The sequence below is a fragment of the Olea europaea genome, unplaced genomic scaffold (genome assembly GCF_002742605.1).
Source record: "Olea europaea var. sylvestris unplaced genomic scaffold, O_europaea_v1 scaffold398, whole genome shotgun sequence".
Classification (NCBI taxonomy): domain Eukaryota; kingdom Viridiplantae; phylum Streptophyta; class Magnoliopsida; order Lamiales; family Oleaceae; genus Olea; species Olea europaea.
This window is the reverse complement of record NW_019259379.1, coordinates 450,185-472,343: the sequence shown is the minus strand read 5'-3', so window position 1 is coordinate 472,343 and position 22,159 is coordinate 450,185. Positions and strand designations below refer to the sequence as shown.

At 31.3% G+C, this 22,159-nt stretch overlaps 1 protein-coding gene across 1 annotated transcript; it reads right to left on the bottom strand.

Annotated features, from left to right (window-relative positions):
- Nucleotides 1–16,854: 16,854 nt before the first annotated feature.
- LOC111387291 (AAA-ATPase At5g57480-like) lies at nucleotides 16,855–19,094 on the bottom strand. The gene has a single exon (XM_023011837.1). It carries the CDS (start codon nucleotides 18,899–18,901, stop codon nucleotides 17,360–17,362), a length of 1,542 nt encoding a protein of 513 aa, XP_022867605.1. The 5' UTR covers nucleotides 18,902–19,094; the 3' UTR covers nucleotides 16,855–17,359.
- Nucleotides 19,095–22,159: the final 3,065 nt, after the last annotated feature.

Here is a 22,159-nt window from a genome sequence, read left to right as displayed (position 1 = left end):
GAGATAAAGTGAGTCATACTTACGAGAAAAGAATTCAAAAATGACGGTTAAAATAGTGAAATAACAGTCAAAAAAATTGATTTTAATTGGATTAAAATCTCTACCAAACATGCTCTTAGGTACTTGATAAAGTTTCCAATATTAAGCAATTAAATGTTAAGTAATTTTTGTTTATTACGTATCAATTCAATATTAAAATTAAGTTAAAATCATAAAGATCAATGTGGGAAATATTTGAACAATATTAAAGGAAATAAAATTAAACTACTATGTTGTATGGTCTCGTCATGCCTGATGTTTATGTATTAAACATGTATTCAAGAATTACACAATGAAAATATTTTAATGTGGTTATGAAAATATTAACCTATTTTGATTGCATGTATGGTGAGCTTTGACAATTGTGCATTAAGGCGCCAAAAAATACAATTAGGTTATGTTTGAGCAGCATTTAAAAAAAATATATTAAATAGTAATTTGACATTGTTTCAACAGCACAATTTTCAATAAAATAGTATTACACTCAAATTCAAAAAAGTTTCTCATTTTTTAACTACACATTTTTCATCAATTTACTATTTCAAAATACATTCTTTCAAAATAATGTGGCTCAAACACACACTTAGCCCTTGTTTGAGTCCTGTTCTTGTAAAAATAAAAAAAAATACATTTTTGAATAGTATATTGATGGAAAAAATGTGCGATTAAAAAATAAAGAAAACTTTTGAATTTGTATGTAATTATTTTAATAAATAATGTGTGGTTGAAATGAGATCAAATCACTGTTGAATAACGTATTTTGAAGAAAATAATGAGAGCCTATGCATCATAAAGCATATTTTTTAAGTTAAATGAGATGAATTATTATTAATTACGTTATTAAAAAAAAAGGGAAATAATTTTTATCACACCGTCCTATCGTACGTGCAAAAACAAAAGCATAGATAAGGATCAGAAAACGTAAAACGTTTGTTAAACAGAGCAGAGGAATTTAAAAAAAAATAAAAAATAATAATAATATTTATGTTTTGATTGGCTATTTATTGTGTTGGCCATCGAGGCGAGATGCATGATGCAGTGGATGCTGACTCATAATAATAAATAGAATTTATTAATGAGAGCTAAAATAGGCGTCGGCGGTTAGAGAGAGAAGAGGACAAAAGATGGTGAGTTGGGATTTTCCTTTTAATTTTTGCTAAAATACGCTAAATACCCATTATTAATTACTTGCGTGTTCTGTCGTCCACATCGGCCAACTAACCACAGCCACTCTATGTCCTTGTGGAGGGTCCCATCTCTCACTCACCTTTTTTTTTTTTTTTTTTAAGTACTCAAATTTGAATAATTTTATTGAGTGGTAGAAATTAAAATTTAGATTTTAATTTAAGTTTTATAGGATTCTCAAATTTTCAATCATACATATCATCAATTTTTATCAAAATTTACAAAAATTTTGATTTTAATCCCACTTAGCATGCAATAAATTAGTCAAACCTACTCAAATTTCGATAATTTTATTGAATATGAGAGAGGTAGAAATTGATAAAAATAATAAAAATTGACATAATATATCACATGACATTCTATCATTCGATCATTTAAAATAAAATCGAATTTTTCATCCAGTCATTTTCTGCAACAACTTCAGTCACTAGCAATTCTTCTTTCTATGATAAGACATAAAATACACGTGGAAATGTAGTTTGGTGTATGCATTGAATAAAATATTTGGTGATTTACTATTTCTTTGTGTTGGTGGGGTGAGTCATACCATCCGAGTCACGGGTCATAACTACCGGCCATGGTTGTCATGCTGTCTTAATTGTGTACCTTCCATCGTCATATTCTAAACTAATAAGCAAGTCCATGCTAGTGCACGTCTATATTTATCGATTATTGGTTGGATACCCCTGTTAGTGATTTCTCACCTAATATTATTTTAGATTTTTTCATTAATTTCATTCTTAAACTATATTTTTATATCAAGTTATTAGTCATAACTACCGGCCATGGTTGTCATGCTGTCTTAATTGTGTACCTTCCATCGTCATATTCTAAACTAATAAGCAAGTCCATGCTAGTGCACCTCTATATTTATCGATTATTGGTTGGATACCCTGTTAGTGATTTCTCACCTAATATTATTTTAGATTTTTTCATTAATTTCATTCTTAAACTATATTTTTATATCAAGTTATTGCGACACAATTACAAAATGTTACAAGTTTTTGAATGGATGAATTTGATAATAGCTAAATTGAGATTGAGTTTATATACGGTTGCCACCTATTTATGAAAATTGTTAATATGTCTTTTATTTGATGAAAAAGTAGATATGATCTCATCTTAGAGTAAATTAAGTAGATTCCTCGAACAACATTTTATCTTTATTCAAACATCTTTTTCACTATGGGTGTAAATTATGTCTCACAATGTCAAGTATCGTCCCACAATTCTTTAAAAATATGAACGTTTTTTGATAGACTTGTACATAGAATTATGCAGTAGTAAAAATAAGGCCTTGCAGGAGCTACATTCTTTTCATAAGAATGAATTTTATTGAAAAATGTTTTGTTGAAATAATGTCAAAATACTGTTTAATAATGTATTTTTTTTTTTTCAAAAAATGGGGCTTAAACGGGGCTAAAACAAACCATAGAGCAAGAGTAAACGTTTAACTAAACCGACAAGATAGAAACGTGAAGGGGTTAAATGCTTTATGGGTCATCCAATTTTACATGGATCAGTCTCTAGGTAATTTATATACAATTTGATACAATCATATCACTCAATTTCAATTTGCTTAGAGATCCTGTTATTAGTCTTCTTTTCGAATCTTATGTTATTGTTTTGGAAAAATCATATAAATTAAAAGCATGTTTTCACATGTCAACTGTTCATTATTTTTTATGTGGAACTCAACATATTGCTTTAATTAAACAGTAGTAGTGGATAAGTGGCCAAATTTACAAGCAAATATACGTTGAGTGAGCTGATTGCGCCAAATTGAAAATGAGTAACTAAAGCTCTATAAGCAAAATCAAATTTGGACGATCTGACTACACTAAATTGAAGATGGATAACTTAGATGTATCTCATATCAAAACTGAATGACCGAACATAAAGAAATGACTCAACATCCTCGAGCGAACAGGAACAAAATGGAGAAGTTGCAACGAAACAAATAAGTGCATATAATTAAATAACCTAATATCTACTCAAAAACTTCAATTAATAAAAGTATATACCTTCTAAACATTATAGTTGAATTCTCACAAGTCATACCACATGATTCAGATCATTATAGTTTTCAATAATTTAAAAATTGAAGTCCAATTATTAAATAAATTCAAGTCAAAATACAAAAATAAAAACAATACTTTCTTGGCTTCAATTCCTAATCTCTAACATTGAAGTACTTCCACGTATTCAGTCAATGATGTTCACCTTGTGAGGGTTGCAGCTCATTATATTATTTCTATTATTTTAATTTTTTAATGAACAACAAATTTTTATTTTTATTTTAAAGAGTGGACTATTATAAAAACAATTATCTTTAATTAAGTAATTTTATCTTTTAATGTATATTATACTATAATTTATTTATAAGAATATTTGTTATATTTTATGCCATTAATGAAATAGAAATATTAAAAACAAACTATTCAGATAGCATCTTTTAGACAGCCCAACTCATCCGCAAGTCAAAATAGAAGTTAATTGGGCTTCTCTGAAAGTAAAGCACAACGGCAAATTGGGCCTTGAAATTTTTTTAAGGGAAAATTAGGTCAGATACTCTATTAAAATAACTAATTTGAATAATACACTTTTAAATTAATTAAATCTTTTAAACAAGTAATTAATACGTTCTAAACTACTGCAACCCCAAACCTGAACCAGTAACCTCGATAGAAACCATTCCTCATCAAATTAATTACTTACACCAAGCTATTTCCTAATGGAAAACCCTCCTCATCTTAAAAAACTATTTCTTAATGGAAAACCCTCCTCATCTACATCTTCTCTCACCGTCTCCTCCAACTCCTTTTTGAGAAATTCTAAACCATCAGACTTCTAAAAGCTCCAAACCATAACCTTCAAAATCAGAAACTCCCCAATGTTAGTGAAGAAGGAAACATTCTTCAAATGTTCATAAATTTAAGTTTAGCCAACATTTTTCACTATTTTAAACTTTTTTATGGCTTTTATTAGATTTTTGTGTTGAAATGTTTAGTTTTTTTTTTTTTTTTTAAGTGCTTTAAATATATAATTTGAAATGTTTATTGTCCTAAAATCAAGTTGTGATGATTAAAATTTTAGTGTAATACATTTCTGAAAATCAAGAATACTGCTGATTTGTTAAATTGGGAGCACCTTTTTATTCAGTAAGCTCTTTAAAAATAGCAAGGATATGTCATGGAGTGAACTGAGTTTAAGTTGTTAGTCTTTCTAATCAATTATAGCAGAACAAGGTCCAATGGCAAATTTTGTGACAGGAAAATAGATTACTAGGGCAACATTTGTGTGTTTACCATTAGGAAATAGTTTTTTAATTCCATTCTTAAATGATTTTGACACGAGATCATTTCATTCACTTTTTCGGTCTCATGGTCTTCTAACATAAAAACACATTTTGAAACGTCTAGTTGCGTACTCAAATGCTTTGCAAATAACGCTGAATTTTGAACTACACATGCTAGCTAGCCATATTTTCTTTTACATAGCTAAGTGAATATTTAGAAAATAGGAATCTGTTTTCCATAGCTGAAGGAAATTCTGGTCATTAACTAAAAATTAAGCCTTTTCTATTTGGCCTTTGCAACCCAGTATCTTATTCTTTAGTCAATTATGATACCAATGATATAACGTATACTTTAATTTCAATAGAACTCTCTTTTCTAGTTTGGCTGATTTCCAGCAAAACTGAGCGAACAGGAACAAAATGGAGAAGTTGCAACGAAACAAATAAGTGCATATAATTAAATAACCTAATATCTACTCAAAAACTTCAATTAAATAAATTATATACCTTCTAAACATTATAGTTGAATTCTCACAAGTCATACCACATGATTCAGATCATTATAGTTTTCAATAATTTGAAAATTGAAGTCCAATTATTATTCTATGCATTAAATAAATTCAAGTCAAAATACAAAAATAAAAACAATACTTTCTTGCCTTCAATTCCTAATCTCTAACACTGAAGTACTTCCACGTATTCAGTCAATGATGTTCACTATGTGAGGATTGCAGCTAATTATATTATTTTTATTATTTTATTTTTTTAATGAACAAACATGTTTTATTTTTATTTTAAAGAGTGGACTATTATAAAAACAATTATCTTTAATTAAGTAATTTTATCTTTTCAAGTATATTAGACTATAATTTATTTATAAGAATATTTGTTATATTTTATGCCATTAATGAAATAGAAATATTAAATACAAACTATTCAGATAGCATCTTTTAGACAGCCCAACTCATCTGTCTGTCAAAATAGAAGTTAATTGGGCTTCTCTGAAAGTAAAGCACATCGGCAAATTGGGCCTTGATATTTTTTTTAATTGAATTGATTAGCGCGGCCCCCATTAACGTGGGCTCGACCTTAGGCGATCACCACTCCCAAGTGCAATGGAAGTCAACAATCTAGGTTATAGGCCTTCATGATCATCCATCAACCCCGTTCAGTTAAAGTCTGTAACCCAATGTCCTCTCTTTAGTAATACTATTTAGTTTTATTGAAGTTGTAACCCTAGTCTAGGTTACGTTAATATAATATTAATTATAGGTAGAATTAAATAACTCATTTAATTTAATTTTTCATTTAACATATCGTCTAATGCCAATTAAATTGGTGTTACAATAACAGTGAAGTTACATAACATTACTCCTCATTTTTTAGTCACTTCTCCCCCTCACTCTTAATATTTTCACTTGACGCAAGACAGTGAATATTATTATTTTGATTCTTAGGGCCAATTTAACGAAACTTTTGTTTTTTGTAGAAGAGTTTCTTGATGAAATTACTTTAGATTTGCTTTACATGTTAAAATAAATTAAAAAAAAAAAAAAGCCTTCAAAATCTCAGAAGTAACTTTTGACTTTTTAAAAGTCCCGTCAAATTGGTGTTTACCCCCTTAAGCTACTATCCGTACATTTCACTTGTATCGACAAAAAATCATTCAAGATTTGCGTTTGAACACAATGCAGCCAAAGAGAATATAATGAAGTGGTCAAGTCGAACTTACATAGTAATCTGAATGGTTTGTCAAACAAACTTATACTATATAATATTTAACTAATTAGTCATAAGATAAAAATTAAAGTTTATGCATAACATGTGATTATAAATTTAGTCCAAGATTCTCCTAATATTATTTAGAATTTAAGATAGGGAATTCCTGGCCATTGTTCAATTGAAGAAGCAGAAACAACCAATTTACATCGATTTTGTCCATCCATTCAACAAGAATAATTGGTCATGGAATAGTAATATTGGACAAGGATGGAGTTGTACAATGGTACAAAGCATGCCACCTGGGTGTACATTGACCCTTCTTTTTTTCCTATAGCATATTATTATAGAAGATAATTAGATCTTGATTCTTGATAAAAAAGAAAAAAGAAAATTCGGTCTCATGGTCTTCTAACATAAAAACACATTTTGAAACGTCTAGTTGCGTACTCAAATGCTTTGCAAATAACGCTGAATTTTGAACTACACATGCTAGCTAGCCATATTTTCTTTTACATAGCTAAGTGAATATTTAGAAAATAGGAATCTGTTTTCCATAGCTGAAGGAAATTCTGGTCATTAACTAAAAATTAAGCCTTTTCTATTTGGCCTTTGCAACCCAGTATCTTATTCTTTAGTCAATTATGATACCAATGATTTAACGTGTACTTTAATTTCAATAGAACTCTCTTTTCTAGTTTGGCTGATTTCCAGCAAAACATGTTTCGTCCATCTTGTTATACTGGTAAATTGTGATCAGTCCATAGATAGCACCTATAAAGTTTTAATGTCGTACGTATGATTCTCAATTTTGTTCCAATTAAGTGGCTGTTTATGTGGACCATTTTAATCCTAGTCAAATTTCATTGTTCATAATTCAAACCACTTCCAGCTTATAGATTATTGTGTTCTAAAATTGACGTTATATTATATATTTAATTAATAAAATAAAGCATAATCACAAAGAGGCAACATGTAAAAGAAAACAAACTTATTTCTTAGATCTATTTTAAGTGTTTGATTTGTGCTTGTCACTTTTCTGAATTCCGACACTTTTGAAATTTTTTGTCACTTTTTTTAAGAGATAAATAAATGACAAGACAAAAACGGCAAAGGCGAAACAATCACTATACTAATTGAAGAAGCGTTAGAAGATTCAAACGGTGGTGATGATGAAGATGAAGATGATGATGATGAGTTTGGGAGTTCTTATAGTGGTAATGGCGCAATGCCTTAATGGACTGATCAAAGCACAAATAAGAAATTTATTTTTTGTCACCTTTTTTTTAATGTGTCACTTTTTGAGTTTGTCATTTTTTTTTTAGAATTTGGCTACTTTTTGAGTGTTTGTCACTTTTTTAATTTGTATAACTTTTTAATTTGTATCACTTTTTTTTTGAATTCGTCACTTTTTGTATAAAATTTCTGTCACTTTTTTTTTTTTAACTTTTGTCACTTTTTTAGTATTTATCACTTTTTTAAAAAAAAAAATTGTCACATTTTTTAGTGTTTATTACTCTTTTTTAGTCACCTTTTTTATTTTTATTACTTTTCTTAGTGATAAAATGTGAAACCCACAAGTGTACGGGATTTTTGACAAATAATAGATTTAGTGAGTTAAAGGTAATGTTCCATAAGGAATAAATTTCCATTCAAATTTACTCGTTATGTATGGAATTCGAATTATGTAAAATTAAAGAAAGATTTTGATTTGATTTTTGCTAAATTAATTTAAGAATGATTTTTATCAAATTATGGATGATTGTATTAGATTTTGACTAAAAAAAGTGCCAATTTTTATTAAAAAAAAGTGACATTATGCCACTTTTTTATATTATACAGTATTTTTTACTTTTAAAAAACTTTTCATATGATTTTTCAAAAGACCTTCAATTTTAAGGGTATTTTTGTAAGTTGCCCTTTTTTTAATTGAATTGATTAGCGCGGCCCCCATTAACATAGGCTCGACCACTAGGGTCGACCTTAGGCGATGACCACTCCCAAGTGCAATGGAAGTCAACGACCTAGGTTATGGGCCTTCATGATCATCCATCAACCCCGTCCAATTAAAGTATGTAACCCAATATTCTTTCTTTAGTAATACTATTTAGTCTCATTGAGGTCGTAACCCCAGCCTAGTGACGTTAATGTGACATTAATTATAGGTAAAATCAAATAACTCATTTAATTTCATTTTTCATTTAACCTATCGTCTAATACCACTTAAACTGGGGTTACAATCACAATGAAGTAACATAACATTACTCCTCATTTTATAGTCACTTCTCCCCCTCACTCTTAACATTTTCACTTGATGTGAGACAGTGAATATTATTATTTTGATTCTTAGGGCCAATTTAATGGAACTTTTATTTTTTGTAGAAGCGTTTCTTGATGAAATTACTTTAGATTTGCTTTACATGTTTTAAAAAATATAAAAATAAATAAAAGCTTCGAAATCTCAGAAATAACTTTTGACTTTTCAAAAGTCCCGTCAAATTGGTGTTTACCCCCTTAAGCTACTATCCGTACATTTCACTTGTGACGACAAAAAATCATTCAAGATTTGCGTTTGAACCCAATGCAGCCAAAGGGAATATAATGAAGTGGTCAAGTCGAACTTACATAGTAATCTGAATGGTTTGTCAAATGAACTTATACAATATAATATTTAACTATATAATATTTAACTAATTAGTCATAAGATAAAAATTAAAGTTTATGCATAACAAGTGATTATAAATTTAGTCCAAGATTCTCCTAATATTATTTAGAATTTAAGATAGGGAATTCCGGGCCATTGTTCAATTGAAAAAGAAGAAACAACCAATTTACATCGATTTTGTCCATCCATTCAACAAGAATAATTGGTCATGGAATAGTAATATTGGACATGGATGGAGTTGTACAATGGTACAAAGCATGCCACCTGGGTGTACATTGACCCTTCTTTTTTTCCTATAGCATATTATTAGAGAAGATAATTAGATCTTGATTCTTGATAAAAAAGAAAAAAGAAAAAAAGGGGGGGGGGGGGGGGGGGGGTGCAGAGAGAGGAATAGCGTTATTCATGTAGAGTTTAGATGATCATTAATTTATTTAGTGGTGAAATTATTGTGACATTGTCCAACATATGAAAAGACATTAAGTGATCATTGTACAATGTCACAGTTCTTTCAGTGTCACATAAACAATGATCATCAAGACTCTAAATAAATACCATTATTCCAACAAAAAAAATAGAAATTAACACGGGAGAGGATAGAAATATTTAGTTTTGTCGACTAACTCCATCTAATAGAGTCTTTGCATGTGTTCGATATTCTTAAAACGTTTACTTTTTTTTTTGCCACATCAGTTAGACACGGTCTAAAATATTTTGCATTGAAGATGAACTTTTTTTAACTTAATTTATTTTAACTTATATGATAGCTTTTAAATGCAATTCACATTAACATTTGCAATGTTCTCATTACACATTTACACGAGCTCAAGATCTCACTTCTAATCCGCTAGGGCTGTGGCCACCTTATTTTAACTATATTAATGTATTTTCAAGATTAATTATAGATTTGTTAACTGTGAATAACCTTGATTGGCTTTGATCCAATGCCAAGGGTGGGAATGAGTTACAATGTCTCCATTCTGGGGGACCCAGGTGGTGAAGCAGAGGGAGATACGGGTTACAATGTCCACCATGAGCGTGGCAACATCAGGACGTTGTCACACCCGCGGTGTCCCATCATGAGCATTAGATCATTTCTACTAGTTTGATAGATAATGAAATTTTGTTGACTCGCAGATACATTCTTTGCATAATATCCCGAAGTAGTACAAAAATTTGTACTGTTTTTAAAATGATTGAGTGGGAAGGGCTAAGATTGTCTGTCCAATACCGATAAGCATTTATCTTTGCATCGATTCTTGAACATGGCCCCAATATGCAGTTAATGCATTGTCGTATTTGAGATGCCTGTCACACATTCTTGTCATCAGCTCGAAGAAAAATAAATGAATAATGAGAAAGAAAACCCACATGCCAATGGGATACTTGAATTCAACAATCACATGATTTATGAATGATGCTCCATCAAATTTCTGCCGACAATTCCTAGCCCGAATTTGAATGGTTAGACTGTATTAAATTTTAGATTATATATATGATTGCACACGTGATAAATGCTATTGCCAATATCCATTGCACACATTAATTTTTCTGCATTCTAAACTTATTGTGAGTTTCCTAACACTACAACGAGTAACTAATCATCTAATTGGTGGCTAAACAATTAAATGATGCAACGGGTATGCAAAACTAATCAAGAAACACAAGAATTAAACTAAATTACTTGTCTTGAATTTAAAACAAATAAACAATAGTGTTCATCTTATCCAATACAAAATAAATAAATAAAAATAAAAATAAAAAATCCCTAGTCTAGCATGTTTTCAAATAAATTATAAGAAGAATAATGAAAAAAAATATCACCATGATCGTGAAAAAATACAAAAGATGTTGATATTTTAAGTCCAAAGTTGAATTCTTCAATTTCTTGTTATAATTGACTTTCAATTCTTGTTGGGCTTCGATCTTCTCTCTCAAAAGTGATTTACTGATCTCTCGTTCTTGGTAAATTTGATGATATTATTGTGTATGAGGAGGTAAGAGAGAATTTTTTTCAATGTGTAACCATTATTCTTTATTTAATAAAGCTAGAAAATATGTCAAAATCGCTTACAATTTAGGTCCCAAAAGAGTTTAAACCGCAAAAAGAAACTATTGACTCGCATGCGAAAACCATATGACTCTGGGATCATGAAATTTGTGTCTTCCTCACATCATGAATGGCCCTCACGCGCGTCGTTTTGCACCCTATTGTCCTTAAGTAGCTTTTGGTATTTTAGTTATAACATTCTCTTCCAATATCTGATTGAGATGATTCAAAATACGTTGGAAAACTAATTCTAAAGGATACAATTCTTTTCGAATATAATTTTTCCAATTAGAAAGTTTGCTATCCAAAAAAGGATATCAAATTGAGGTTAAAAATTTAGACTATAACTACTTCTGTTTGAAATTGATTTGTGAAAATATTTCAACTTTATTTTCACTAATTTGACCTCCAAATGGGATCGAATTGATCCTGTGATCTTCAATCATCATTTATGGTCCGAATCAACTATTGAATATTTATACTTTGGTCCGTAAACTTTGGATTTCTTTCGTTTTTACCCTTTTTCGTTCATTTCTTCTAATTCAACTAATTTGCATTGAGTTCAATCTAACAAACATAATTAACATATAATTAAGTTATAACTCATTCAAATCACTAACAAACTCTCCAATTTACTGGCAAAAATAAATGAACAAAATACACTTATCACTTTATAACATAACTTGTTTGAGGGGCATTATTTCCTCATAAAAATAACTTTTTTGATCGTTGGTGCACAATCTTCCAAGACTTGGTGAGATGCAAGTCAAAAATAACAGTTGTGTGGGGTCGAATAACGATTGAATGTGATCAGTCCATAGATGGCACCTATAAAGTTTTAATGTCGTACGCATGATTCTCAATTTTGTTCCAATTAAGTGGCTGTTTATGTGGACCATTTTAATCCTAGTCAAATTTCATTGTTCATAATTCAAACTTCAAATATTAAAGAAACGTATTCTAGATTGTGACCATTTGCTTTCAAGAATGAGCATATCCTCTTCACCTCTACCACAACCCATCAAGATTTAATTATTTTCTAATCAGTTTTCATAGAATAAAGGCATTTAATTATAAAGAATGTTTAGTGTAAGTTCTTTTACACAACAAGTCTTACAAAATTGGTTTGAAATGATATCATATGCTTGTAATTTTGTTCAATTCAACTTATTAAGCCCTATTTCGTGGGGATTAAAATCATATTTTTAGTAAATTTTAAAATGAATGAATGTGGGGTGCAAAAGCTATGGATTCCATATAATATATGGTTAAAATTAATTGTTAAATTTTACTTCGATGCAAGTTTATTTCATATAAGAGGTTGTATCATTTCAATTTAAAACCTTTTTGCTACTTGTTCGGTCCAATCCAATATTTTAGTAAAATCTTGTATTTTACAAAAATTTAAGGTTTCGACAATCGAATAAAAAATAAATTCCAATTTAATCTTATAAATGTAAACCTTCATATTCGTGTGAAACCCACAAGTGTACGGGATCTTTGACAAATAATAGATTTAGTGAGTTAAAGGTAATGTTCCATAAGGAATAAATTTCCATTCAAATTTACTCGTTATGTATGGAATTCGAATTATGTAAAATTAAAGAAAGATTTTGATTTGATTTTTGCTAAATTAATTTAAGAATGATTTTTATCAAATTATGGATGATTGTATTAGATTTTGACTCCGCCTATTGTTATCTATTTCAATTTTTGATTTGTAATCTAATTCTATTCATGCGACAATCAATGAATTTAATGTATTTAATTTTTTTTCAAGATAAATTAATTATATCCTAATCACGAATCTATTCCTAGCCCGAATTTGAATGGTTAGACTGTATTAAATTTTAGATTATATATATGATTGCACACGTGATAAATGATATTGCCAATATCCATTGCACACATTAATTTTTCTGCATTCTAAACTTATTGTGAGTTTCCTAACACTACAACGAGTAACTAATCATCTAATTGGTGGCTAAACAATTAAATGATGCAACGGGTATGCAAAACTAATCAAGAAACACAAGAATTAAACTAAATTACTTGTCTTGAATTTAAAACAAATAAACAATAGTGTTCATCTTATCCAATACAAAATAAATAAATAAAAATAAAAATAAAAAATCCCTAGTCTAGCATGTTTTCAAATAAATTATAAGAAGAATAATGAAAAAAAATATCACCATGATCGTGAAAAAATACAAAAGATGTTGATATTTTAAGTCCAAAGTTGAATTCTTCAATTTCTTGTTATAATTGACTTTCAATTCTTGTTGGGCTTCGATCTTCTCTCTCAAAAGTGATTTACTGATCTCTCGTTCTTGGTAAATTTGATGATATTATTGTGTATGAGGAGGTAAGAGAGAATTTTTTTCAATGTGTAACCATTATTCTTTATTTAATAAAGCTAGAAAATATGTCAAAATCGCTTACAATTTAGGTCCCAAAAGAGTTTAAATCGCAAAAAGAAACTATTGACTCGCATGCGAAAACCATATGACTCTGGGATCATGAAATTTGTGTCTTCCTCACATCATGAATGGCCCTCACGCGCGTCGTTTTGCACCCTATTGTCCTTAAGTAGCTTTTGGTATTTTAGTTATAACATTCTCTTCCAATATCTGATTGAGATGATTCAAAATACGTTGGAAAACTAATTCTAAAGGATACAATTAGAAAGTTTGCTATCCAAAAAAGGATATCAAATTGAGGTTAAAAATTTAGACTATAACTACTTCTGTTTGAAATTGATTTGTGAAAATATTTCAACTTTATTTTCACTAATTTGACCTCCAAATGGGATCGAATTGATCCTGTGATCTTCAATCATCATTTATGGTCCGAATCAACTATTGAATATTTATACTTTGGTCCGTAAACTTTGGATTTCTTTCGTTTTTACCCTTTTTCGTTCATTTCTTCTAATTCAACTAATTTGCATTGAGTTCAATCTAACAAACATAATTAACATATAATTAAGTTATAACTCATTCAAATCACTAACAAACTCTCCAATTTACTGGCAAAAATAAATGAACAAAATACACTTATCACTTTATAACATAACTTGTTTGAGGGGCATTATTTCCTCATAAAAATAACTTTTTTGATCGTTGGTGCACAATCTTCCAAGACTTGGTGAGATGCAAGTCAAAAATAACAGTTGTGTGGGGTCGAATAACGATTGAATTTCTTCTAAAAAAGAGAAAATAATGCCCTTCAAACAGGGGCTATATATTAAGTACCGTTTTCATCTTTAATCTACATGAAAATTTATTATTAATTCATTCTCGCAAGATGATAGCTCGCTTATGTTTTGGATAGATTAAATTGCATGTTTGAGCTCATCTTATAATGTGAGGCGATCAATGACACTGTTAGAGTCGATTCTATAATTGGAAGATGAGGTGTTAAATGAATAAGGATAAAATTATTGGGCCATATTTGATGGTTCCACGGGGGAACAATCCCTATCTTTATTGACTTCAAACTACAAAAAGTACAAAAGAATATAATGCATGCCAGCATACGTTCATAAGCTACATGTCTTGTCTTATTACAATTTGTAATCATCGCACCACCTTAATATCATTGCAAAAAACTTTGCAGTTTGTTACATATAATAATTGTTTATGTCCGGTGGTAAGGACATGCGAGTGCGAAGAGATGTTGTGTGCACCTAAAAGACTACTACAGCTTAAAAGTAATTTTACAGCTTTTGTTCGAGTGAATGTAATTCACTTTTTATAAATCGTAACCACTTTTAGGTGAAGACTAGAGTGAATAAATTAAAATTATGTGACCATAGATCGTTAAATTTACTGTATGTGTTGATAATAAATGAATAATAATTGTGGATTATACGAAATGTATGAATAACAAGTATGTTTTACTAACTTAAATTATAATTTATTCACTTACTATATCAAGGGTCGAATTGTTTTGTAAAATGTATTTTTGTGTGAAACCCACAAGTGTACGGGATCTTTGACAAATAATAGATTTAGTGAGTTAAAGGTAATGTTCCATAAGGAATAAATTTCCATTCAAATTTACTCGTTATGTATGGAATTCGAATTATGTAAAATAAAAGAAAGATTTTGATTTGATTTTTGCTAAATTAATTTAAGAATGATTTTTATCAAATTATGGATGATTGTATTAGATTTTGACTCCGCCTATTGTTATCTATTTCAATTTTTGATTTGTAATCTAATTCTATTCATGCGACAATCAATGAATTTAATGTATTTAATTTTTTTTCAAGATAAATTAATTATATCCTAATCACGAATCTATTCCTAGCCCGAATTTGAATGGTTAGACTGTATTAAATTTTAGATTATATATATGATTGCACACGTGATAAATGCTATTGCCAATATCCATTGCACACATTAATTTTTCTGCATTCTAAACTTATTGTGAGTTTCCTAACACTACAACGAGTAACTAATCATCTAATTGGTGGCTAAACAATTAAATGATGCAACGGGTATGCAAAACTAATCAAGAAACACAAGAATTAAACTAAATTACTTGTCTTGAATTTAAAACAAATAAACAATAGTGTTCATCTTATCCAATACAAAATAAATAAATAAAAATAAAAATAAAAAATCCCTAGTCTAGCATGTTTTCAAATAAATTATAAGAAGAATAATGAAAAAAAATATCACCATGATCGTGAAAAAATACAAAAGATGTTGATAATAAAAAATATCGAAAGAACGATTTAGATAACATAAGACACTGTTGCAAATCACCTACATATATTATTGATTTTAATCAAAATCATCATTAGCCATACACTCGACTATCACAAATGACTTCTCTTTGAGACAGTGATTCCTTGACAATAGTACCAACAACAATGCTGTCGATAACCACTAACTTATGAGTGTCGATAAGTATAATGTTTTATAATTTCTTTTTGTCCAATTTCGCCTAAGCAAGCCACATAGTGTCAAATTAGCACGTCTGGACGTTTGACCTTTTCTGAGACTGGGAGGATGCCTTTGATTCCAACACAATTACATATTATTGGAGATGGGAGAGCTTTACACAAACGAATGATATTGTAAAATGAAAGTCGCTAATAGAATTATAGAAGGCAAGCACTAACTTTCAAAACACGTAAACATTGACAAATGAAATGTTGCGAAAAAGTGTACCTTTTTCATGCGATGCGCCACAGCGTTGTTTAATCAAAAGGCACAATAATCACAAAGTTGGTATCACCAAAGCAGACTAAAGAATTTATGACTAATGCACACTATCCCAAAAATGCAAACCCAAATTGGCCTTTCCAACTCACTAACAAAACCAAACCAAATATAATAATGTCTACTTTTTCAGGAAGCCTATCCATTAGCTTTTCCTTGGAAATCTTTCTTTATCCAACATAAAATCTTCAGATTGTTCACATGTTTCTCCTTTGTTTCAACAAGGTCTCTAATTATGGGCCTTGTACTAAGTTTTTAGTTTTCTTTTCACATTGCAACAGGGGCAAGAATTTTCAAGAACATTTCGTTTTTGAGCATGAGAACCGTTCGTAAGTATGGTTGAATTTCGCCTCTTTCCCTGGCCTTATCTTTTGTAATCAACTTTTGAATTTTGAACGGTATTCAAGATCCTCTGTTTTAGTATGATTTGTGCAACACACAAAAATATTGGGCACGAAGGATAAGGAGAGAATGGAAAGAAGACGACCTACCAGTTTGTTCGACTACTATAGACCAAATTGCTACAAATTAATTGGAAAAACTAAAGACCCAGTTGCCAAAATAAAAGAATAGGACTCACTCGTACAAATTTAAAGGTTGGAAACCTCGAATATAATTTCCCCATAGAACTCCCTCCATTAACCTCAATCTTATAAAAAATAAATCATAGTCACTTTGGACAGTTAACATTAGTCCATATTGAACAGAAACCTTGAAGGCAATGTGCTACAACGTCATTGTCCAAATAATAATCGCATAATCTCCAACCCAGAAGGTACATAACCCATGTGCAATCACATATCAGCCAGCTAGCAATGCACAATATAAGCAAAAACTCCAATACCAGGATCTTATGAGGAATACAGTAGAAATCGATAATTGTAGGCAAGGTGTTTGAAGAAAATGCTGAACGAACATAAATACTAAAGTAAATCAAGATTTAAGGCAAAAATATAAATGGCATCGAATTAATTGTCTCACAATCACGTTTTCTTTTCCTTCCCAATGTTAATAATTCCCCCACAAACTCGAAGGTTGATTCTATTCCACCAGCAATCTGCCTGCCTGTGTTCTTCCCCACCTCTTTCAAGTTAACTGTACTAGATAGAACCATACAGAAGATGAAATTTGAACTTTATTTTTCATCTTCAATAACTTATTTTAACAGTTCAGTGTACCTTCTCATCATCTTTTTCTTCACATTTGTTGCAACTTTCTTCCAATTGATCAAACCCTTCTTTTGGGATATCCAAAGCCCTCTTCTCTTGCTCTTCATCTTCAACCTCATTTCTGTTACTCTCTAGCAATTTCTTTGCTCGATTTTGTTCAGCCTTTGTCTTCAATGCCTCCAGTAATTCTCCAACCGCCTTGTTCTTGTCTCGCCGGTTTTTGATCAGAACTTCACTGATATCAGCAGGCGTCATTTCAGCCTCATCAATCACTCCCTCCAATTCCTCCAACATTTGCTTCTCTAAGTCAGTTTCCTCATACCCTAAATAATTCTTTAACAAAATCTTGAATGCAGAAAAGGAACAATAACTCATGTTTATGTGCATGTCCATTCTCCCACTCCTCAGCAATGCAGGATCTAGCTTCTCAATATGGTTTGTAGTGAACACAAAAATCTTCTCACTCCCACAGCAAGACCACAATCCATCTGTAAAATTCAGCAGCCCAGAGAGCGTTATTGTACTGCCACCATCTTCTCCATTAGCCCCAGGTGGTGCCGGGGATGCAGCATCATGGTTATTTTTCCGGCCACCAGAATTAGCACTCCCACCACCACTCTTTTTCCTATTAGTTAAATTGATGGAACAATCTATATCCTCGATAACAATAATCGATTTCGAACTAGTTTTCATAAGTAACTTCCTTAACTCAGAATTTGTATTCACTTCAGTCAATTCAAGATCATAAATATCATACCCGAGATAATTAGCCATGGCTGCAATCATGCTGGATTTTCCAGTCCCGGGTGGACCATATAACAAGTAACCTCTCTTCCAAGCCCTCCCAGTTCTCTGATAAAAAGACTCTCCATTTGCAAAATCTAAGAGATCAGCCATAATCTCAGCCTTTTTCACAGGATCCATAGCTAAAGTCTCGAAAGTACTAGGATGCTTAAAGGGTACGGATTCCCATGGATGCCCTCGAGAGTCCAAGGAGCCACCGCGTGAATTTGTGTAAAGCAAACGGTCTTGATTTTTCCTACGTATTTCATTAGCCTTTTCCATAACAAAATCAAGATAGGAACCCAACACCATCTGTCTGTTTTTCTTCTTCACCCGGAGAATGAAGCCTCTTTTTTCTTCAGGCAGTGGCCGCCAAGAAAAAGTTTGGGATTGTCTTTGAGTGACCACGTGTTCCCATTCGACGATTGCGCCATTATAGGTATCGACGAGGCGGTCGTTGTTGGAGAGGCCGTAGGTGATGTTGCTGGAATTGAGTCCGCGCGTGAGGCTGAGGCGGGTGCCGGTGGTGGAGGCGGAGCTGCTGAGATAGAGTTGGACGGCGTTGTAGAGTTCGTTGGTGTTGACGCCGTCGATCTCGGTGATGTCGTAGTAGCAGTAGGAGGAGAACCAGTTGAGGAGGCGGTAGAGGAATTTTATGGAGGCGAACCGGAGCTCCGGCGGGAAGACTGTGTGCAGAAGGGTTTGGCAAAAAGCCCACACCCCCATCATTGATGCCATGGTTGTCCAAATCTCCTTCATTTTGGAAGCTCTGGATTTGCTTAAGGAATGAAATAGCCAAATAGAGAAAGATGAACTTATATATTTTTAAATGAATATTCAGAGAGATAGGGATGGATTACGTAAATCTTGAGAAAAAATGTAATCTCGTTAAGAGAGAGTTAGGGAATGAGAAGTCTGTATTTAAAATAAATGGGAACATGTGAAAAATGGATTTCGAGGCGAGGTGGGCTATGGTTGGGGGGAATAAAGGAAAAGGTAATGCAAAGGTTAAAAGGTTGTCTATCGTACACATGTGTCAAGATTGTTCATTCTAATCACGATACTACTTAAGTCACAAAACTTTCGATGCTAAGCAAGTCGGTCCACCTGCTCCTTCTCTCTTGCCCCTTCGACGTATGAAGAGGTAACGGGACTTGAATGATTTAATGTTTGGAATACTTTCGATTATGTCCACCCATTATATCTCTATCTAGCCCATCATACATGTAAATTATGTATCGTGACTAGAAGTCCCTCGGGGCATAACAAGTGGTGCAAAGGACAGAAGTGTGATAGTCTCAACTTTACTGACAGTCACAGTGCAAGAATTCGATTCCTGAGATATAGACTTAGACTCTTTGTGGGCACCAGTGTACTAACAAGCTCTTATTTTCTGGTCTATTGAGGCACACTTTTTGATTTACCTCCCTCACAATGTTTTAGGGACGGGACGATGAAGGTTCTCAAGGTTGGAGTTCATTATTTTTTATGTATCGTGACTAGAATAGAAAAGAGTCGTATTTCTTTTGGGAGAGAGATAAGGCAATTGAAAAAACAAAAAGGAATTAGAAAAGATTGTGTGAGGAAGAAGTCAGAAATGGGGTCTGGAGTTGTGTTGTAAGAATTGGACTTTAGTGTTTATGTGGTAGGTGGATTTTTCTGAATCATTTTGTTAGTACAATACATATCGGACAATTTCAAAGCCTGTTGCCTGCCAGATTGTGAAAGCAATAGACCATATTCCCTTTTATCATCAAAATCTCAAAAGGGATTGCTGATTCACTTCCTGCCGACTCCATGTAAATCACAATGGTAATTCGATTAGGAAAAACCTATTTGGCTAGAACAGCCGTCTCTCCAACACGGGTGCGCCACATGGGCACTCTATTGTTTGGTCGGGATTTAACCCTAGCCAAACAGCACGGTTAATTCTATTATGCATGATGGGGAAAGCCAATGTGATAAATCATCTGGATGAGAGGTATAATTAATTAAATTATTTAATTCTATTTTTATTAAATTTATTATTTAATGTCATCTTTTAACTCCAATAATGCTAGATAACATTATTCTAATCACAACTACTCATTAAAAACTTGTCAAAAACTCCAATTCACTAGAAAATGTATGAAATTGGCTAAAAATTTGGAAAAACTATACATGGAAGAGGAAGATTAAATGGGTGGAACGAGCCACTAGTCGGCACGATTTGCCCCACTAGTGAGTCTATCTAATGCGACCTAAACAACGCATTTCTTGTTACCTAAGTTGACCCAAGAGTCAAGCGAGCTAGCCGGCTTGTCTACTCGCGTATGAGCTATCTCTTCAATAACTTGCATACTCGTCATATCGAGTGAACAATACAATCTTAAACAAATAAATAAATATTTTCAAATCGCAAGCGACTCATTCATCCAAGGGGCAAGCTAGGGGGCTAGTTGGACCACTCTTTGATTGAGTGAGCCGACTTACCTAGTGGACTGAGCCGAGACTATCGGTAGGCAAGAAACTCTAAAAATTATCTTTTCCTTGAGAATATGAATGAGGCTCGGCCTAGCCCAATGGTTTTGCGTTCTAAATTGGGTTATAATACAATCTTCTTTTATGTTTAAAACCATTTTATCAATCTTCATAATGTTGTTAAATAAATTGAGTTAGTAGTTTTGTATTTCGTCCGCCATTCTTTTTCTTACTCCTATTTCTTAATTATCAAAGTAGAGTTCTTAAAGGAAATAAGACATTATTCACATGGATTTCTAGAGAGTAATAATAATGAAACGAAGAAGAGAAGGAAATGTGTATTTAATACTTTTTTGGTGTAATATTTTTCTTATTCTAAAAATTAAATAGTGATTATTCAAATTATATTAAGTCCCTTTTTGGTGGATTTTAATCTAAGCCAAATTCAATAATTATTTTTAATTACACATTTTATGTGATTTACAGCTTTTGAATCACACATTTCATCAATTTTATCAGAATTTATTAAAATTATGATTTTAATCCTTATCATTTAAGGATAAAGATTTATTTCCGAACAACTTTACCATTTCAATTAGATATCACACGCTTATTGTGAGGTCACTTGACTTCTGAATAGATATTTTTCTTCAAATGGAGATACCCCGTGCACATTATTAGCCCCTATTTGTCATTCATTATATGAGAAATTAAAGAGTTTTGAACAATATTTATGTGATTTACGACTTTTTAATTATACATTTCATCAATTTTTATCAAAATTTATTAAAATTCTGATTTTAATCCTTATCATTTAAGGCTAAAGATTTATTTATGGACAAATTTTACCATTTCAGCTAGATATCGCATGCTTATTGCGAGGTCACTTGACTTCTGAATAGATAATTTCTTCAAATGGAGATACCCCGTGCACATTATTAGCCCTTGTTTGTCGTTCATTATTTGGAAAATAAAAGAGTTTTGATCAGTATTTTTTGAAGAATGTGTGATTAAAAAATAAAGAAATTTTATTGATTTGTTTATAGAATATTTTATTATGTAAATGTGATAAAAAATGATACTATATCAAATAATTTACAATTTTTAAGAGGGTTTGGAAACACTTGACGGCCACAAAATAGAAGGTAAAGAACATACTTTCCACACTTACGAAACGATCCCTAAAGAAACGTACAATATTATTTTGGAATCATATTGACTTAATATGTTATGCACATTGTTATATGTATAAAGTTATATAATATAATTCTATTTATTGACAATCAATTTACTTTGAGTTGTACGGCTTCTTCAACCTACTGAAATCCAATTCATAATTCATTTGGACCTCTTAGAGCTTCTAATCGAGGTGCACACAGATCACAAAAATGCATAATTTTTCCTTAAAAAATGACGATTATATATAAACTAGCATTTTGTTAATGACATGTTTCTATGATTTAATTCTACTTAAAAATAAAGATTACGTAAATCATCAATTTGAGTCCCCTCAGGATGATTGAGGGTGAGTATCCGAGTGTAAACTTTAGGGTTTCG